This window comes from Cupressus sempervirens, chromosome 2 (genome assembly GCF_028749045.1).
Source record: "Cupressus sempervirens isolate cs-2001-9-10 chromosome 2, ASM2874904v1, whole genome shotgun sequence".
Lineage (NCBI taxonomy): Eukaryota > Viridiplantae > Streptophyta > Pinopsida > Cupressales > Cupressaceae > Cupressus > Cupressus sempervirens.
Window position 1 is genome coordinate 151,865,497 of NC_143119.1, and position 5,582 is coordinate 151,871,078.

At 30.9% G+C, this 5,582-nt stretch overlaps 1 protein-coding gene across 1 annotated transcript; it reads left to right on the forward strand.

The window, feature by feature from the left end:
* The first annotated feature begins 2,131 nt into the window (after nt 1–2,131).
* On the forward strand, nt 2,132–2,587 carry LOC149571496 (luminal-binding protein 1-like). Its single transcript, XM_089815697.1, has one exon. The coding sequence runs from the start codon at nt 2,132–2,134 to the stop codon at nt 2,585–2,587; it is 456 nt and encodes a 151-aa protein (XP_089671823.1).
* Nucleotides 2,588–5,582: the final 2,995 nt, after the last annotated feature.

Genomic DNA, 5,582 nt, shown 5'->3' on the forward strand with positions numbered 1-5,582 from the left:
CGATCCAATGATTACAACCTAATTACAATATGTAATCCCTTACAGCTCAATACCACTGCAAGAACCAATTTTGCATCACCATACTAAAACAATCCCTAACGCTATGTCCTTTTATACAAGTATTTTTATGCTACTTTAGGGTTACAACATTTTGGCCATATGTCGGCCATGGCCCAAAGAATTTATAAAGTATGTACAATACTTCCCTAATCACTCACCACAAACTAACAATCCTTGAGACCAATAAATTTGAGAAAATCTTATAGATGGTATTACATAAGCTGATAGGCCTAAAGTCCTTCATATTTTTAACACTAACTACCTTGGAAATGATAATAATGAAAGTATTTTTCAATTCCTTAAGAATAACACCTAGGGAGATAATTTCTTTAGCTTCCCAAAACTCATATCTTCCCACAATCTTCCATGTAACTTATGAGGGAACCAAAGGTTTAAAGTTGATAAAGTTGGCACTAGACAAATGTAAACCAAAAAACTAACTAACATAATAATTCCCCAAAACATGTATAGAGGCCTAACTAGATTGGCATCCTTATAAATCATCTCTTCATTAATAATCCTAAATATTTCAAAAATTAATTATTTGTCAATATTAAGTATAGAATGAATTTTCTAAAGTGTAATAAAACAAACATTCAAATCATGTGTTAGAGGAGCCAAATACATGTGATATTTATTTCAAATTTCCTCAATAAGTGAAAGAAACAAAGGTATGATAGATATTTTAGTAACTTGAAGGTCCATGTAAACAAAGATAGGAAAATTTATGTTTATATTTTTAAAAAAAATATTTAGTTTTTAAATGAATAAATATTCTATATTATATAAGAAGTTGTAGATTAAAGAAATGTAAAATTGGAATTAAGTTTCACATATTTTGTCACAATAATGATTTTCTTTTATAGATTCATATAACTTCAATGTTAAACTAAGCTACACTTATACTAAAATGATATCAAAGAGAGGGTATTCTATCAAAATATTTGATATTGAGTGGGTTTGTTTGGGGGTCTAGCTACTAGTCCATTCTTGATGTTGTAGGTACTGTGTGAAGAATGGAATGAAAGACAAGTCTAGGACAAGGTAATGGACAATATCACAAAAGGGGTAACAAATAGTAGGATAACAACACATGTCACAAAAGGGGTCCACAATTTTCCTATTAGGAAAGTCAAACTAAGAAATATGGTATTGTATGAAGATTCCCCCAATCTTTTGTGTGGGTGAGGTGCAATACCTAAATGATATACAACAATGTTCATAGAAATCATCTCAACATGGTTGATTGAAGTTGGAATTTGACAAGGCCTTGTATGGAAAGTCTAAGCCCTTAGGTGCGAGTTGAAACATCCATGTTAATCATGGCTCTAATAGTGGCCTAAATGACAACTCTACAATAAGAAGGTCAAATTTAATGCTGAATTCATTTCTCTTATTAAAGAACTTTTACTATGCAAAGATTTCGAAACCACCAAATTAGAGAGATTGCAATAAATTGAATGAATATGGTAAGTGTAGTAAGAATTGGTTTGATCTCCAATTAGAGATTCAAGACATTACTTGAAGAAACATGTAATTGATATGATCTTCAATAAGGAATAAGCTACATTACATGAAATAGATTCTTATATTACTAGCCATATTGGATATGCCAACCTTAATGTAGACTTATATTGCTAGGCATATTAAGAGAAAATTTGACCATCAAAATCTTTATTAAACATCTAACTAAGCTAGCCTAACCTATTTTAAGAATTATTCATATAACACTTTTTCTTAATTTTCTCTTTCTCTATTTTTAAGGAGTCTCTTCTAGTTGCCTTTTCATGTTTTGCATAGACTAATATATAGAAAGAAATGAATGGAATATGTTGTATGAAGCAGTAATATATCATAGTACAGAAACTATGAGGAGTTGAATAAGGAATCACACGTGGGTTCATATATATATCAACAACATTAAAATAGAGAAAGAGAATAGAATCATCAAGTGATGAAGAAGGAATCTGATGTATGTACATTCACATTATCATAATATATAGTGAGAGTAATGATGGTAGATGTTTAGGTGACCCCATTGAGCCTAGGAATTGTAGCAGTGGGAGGCGAAATGTTGGTAGTTGTCCCACAGAACATAGTGCTTCCTACATTCAAAGAGTCATCCATACTGACCACGTCTTTTGATGATCAAGACAGTGTACATATTCAAGTGTTGAAAGTGGAGAGGCTTCTAGTTCAAGACAACATTCTACTTGGAGACTTTGTCCTCACCAGGATTCCTTGCCAGCCTGCCAAAGTGCCAAAAATTAAAGTGTGCTTCAAAGTGGAGGTAGATGGGAGTCTGACTACTTCTGTGTACATCATGAATGGTGTAGCATGCGAAGAGATCAGCATCACCAATGCATTTGTAGTAGGGAGAGTGATGAGCAGAGAAGAGATTGATAGAATAATAGCTAATGTGGAGATGTTTCACAGTGTGGACAAAGAGAGGAAGGAGAAGAACGTTGCCAAATATGACCTCAAATGTGGCATGGTGAACATGAGAAATATGCAAACAAGGAGTTGAATGAAGGCTCTTTGGATGCTTTTGTAGAAGAGGAACTTTTCCCATGCATCACTCAAGTCAAGGAATGGTTGCAGCTTAATCATGACAATGCACTACTCATAGTGGTTGATATTAGAGAAAAATTGGAAGAATTGGAGTTGCATTGTACACACTGCTTTTCAGCCAAGAGGATGAGGTTTACTCATGAAGTAGAGGAATCTAATAATTGAAAGAATGACTCATCTAGATAATACCAATGTTAACAATAAATGTAGGATTTTAACTTTCTTTTATTTGAAGGGAAAATAGGCTCACATGTCTCCATTTCAATATGTGCCTATTTTATCTTTTTCTTTTTTTAAATGTACAATCTTAAATGATGTACACTATTATGAGATTTCTTACAATGTTTTGTATGAGGAATATGATCATGTTTAATATTTAATGTTCAGTATTTAATATTTAATGTGATTCTTACAACATAAAATATATTGTACCGTGAATTATGATAGATATGTTTGTTAGAGTTATGATTCGTATTATAATTCAGCTATCTTAACTTTTCCTATATTCTCTAACTTCAACCAACTTCAATAGTATTGTATATGAAGCTTAGCGATTTCAAAAAATTGGTCATTTTCAAAAATAAAGTAAAGCTTACAAATAATATACAACACATGTGATCTATTATTAATACCCTTAAAAATCATTGTGAGGGACATTAGACAAAACAAAATATACAACCTTAAATTATTCTAAATAGTCTTCATACAAATTTAAGCAGTTCACAAAAAAAAACTTTTCATGATGACTAATGTCCATACATGAAGCAAAACATAAATGACTCACCAAAAGTTATATAACTAGGATCATAATGTAGGAGATGGAAGATCATTTAAATAACAATTCTAAGTAGTGAAGGGTGAATTTTTTAGCTATAGTAATTCATAAGTTAGGATGAAAAATTGGTTGAGAAGGGGAACTATGGATTAGTTTATACATTCCAACTAACTAGAAATCAATTTCTATTTAGTAATTTATTTCAAATTTAGTTATTTTGTAAAATTTGTTGTAGAACTTAACCGGAGAAAAAACATGCAAGCTTGCAGTCTTTGTATTTTGGTTTTCATTTTTTCAATTTTTCAAAAACTAGAGAAACAATATTTATGTTTGGATTTCAACTTTTTACAAAAAAATCTTATCATCATGGTTCTTTCCAAAAAAACAGAGGGAAACAATTGCAAGTTATCTAGAAAGCAATAACACTTAAGATCCCTCAAAAGACCTACTAAAATTATTTAAACCTTCAAATAAAAATATTTTAATACATTTTGGCATATCATAAACATAAAAATGATGACTTCAACAATTATCTATACAAAAGCACATCCGTGCATGAATGTTTTTCAACAATTATCTATAGAAAATAACATCTTGCATGAATGTTTTTTTATTTTCACTTTTTCAAGAAAGTAAAATGAATAAAACTTAATTGAATTAGGATTTTAATTTTCTTATATTTGAAGTAAAAATAGTCTTAGATGTCTCCATTTTGATATGTGCATATTATATTATATTTTTGTTTTTTTTTTTAATTTACAATCTTCAATGATGTTGATATAAGTATACGTGGAGAACTTATAAATGAAGCCTTGAATTTGTGTTTTTAAATAAATAACTAGAATTATTTTATTTTATTTATAATTTTATTAAACATTCATTTTATTTTTATTAATTTTTTCTTATATAATATTTATTTAAGATTTATTTTATGTTTTTATAAAGTATAGAAATATATGCTAGTTATTGTAAGAAATAATAACAGATTTATCATTGGAGTTTGAAATATCTTGGATATTGTATTAGAATATTTATACTTGTAATATAAGAATGTTAAGATGTTTTGTGGTTAGTTATTCTATGATTTTGGTATTAAAAAGAAGTCATATGGGGGCTAACCCAAAATGACCAAAAGAGTTGAAAATCAGTCGAGAGTCAAACCCATTAAACTAACCAACCCCCTTTCATAATATCAAAAATCCCCCAAATTTCTAATTTCACTACTAATATTGCTAATAATAGTAATATCATCATTATACATATAACTATCCCAAAAACACTTACTAGATGTAAAACCAGTCCATAAAATTATCAACATAAACAAACCTTAGGGCTAAATGACAACTAACTATCATAGTAAAAAATTGAAAAAGAGGCACACCGAAAAGGGGCTAACTCTCCTTGCTTTAGTTCCTTGGGTTCTCTAGGAGCAACCACAACTAGTCATTTTTCAAAAATCCATATAGAGACTAAGTAGTCTTTGTTCCCTTTCCATCAATAGTTCTCTCCTTGCCATCTTGCAGAAGATGAAGAGTAGTCACAATGAAATGCATGAACCTCATAGAGAAGTTAGCAATTCTACCAAACTTTTCCTCCAAGTGTTCATTCTTCTTGATTAGGTTGATTATGGACTCCTCTAATCTGGCAATATCTAGACTCCCCTAGTAATTTTTAGTCTTTTCCATTGTTCTTTCCTATTTTTGGATGTCAGTACACTGGGTATTCACCTCCTTTCAAACATCACCTCCCACATGGACTCCTCCTTGAGCTTGGCCTCCTAGATTACCCATTCTAATCAATGATGTGACCATACCTTGCTCCCCCATGGTGTTATCCTTCTTAGACTCAAGAGTCTCAATTTTGAAAGTGTCAAACACCCTAGATGGGAGAGGGCTATCTTTCTCCCTAGCCATACCCTCTTCATCTTTCCCTTCACTGCTAGTTTCATCATCCTCCTAATCCCCATAGTTCCTTTTGGTGGCTTTGCTCTTCAGAATGGGTCTGATTTTCCTACTTGAGTTATCAGTGGACTCTAAGTTATTTGCCTTATCCTTGTCTAGGGTGGCTAAGGGTTTTTTCTTCCTCTATCTTTTACTTGATTGATTACTACCTTTCTTATAATGGTTTCAATTGTTTCCACATCAAGAACCTCTATATTTTCCATTTTTAACTTTTT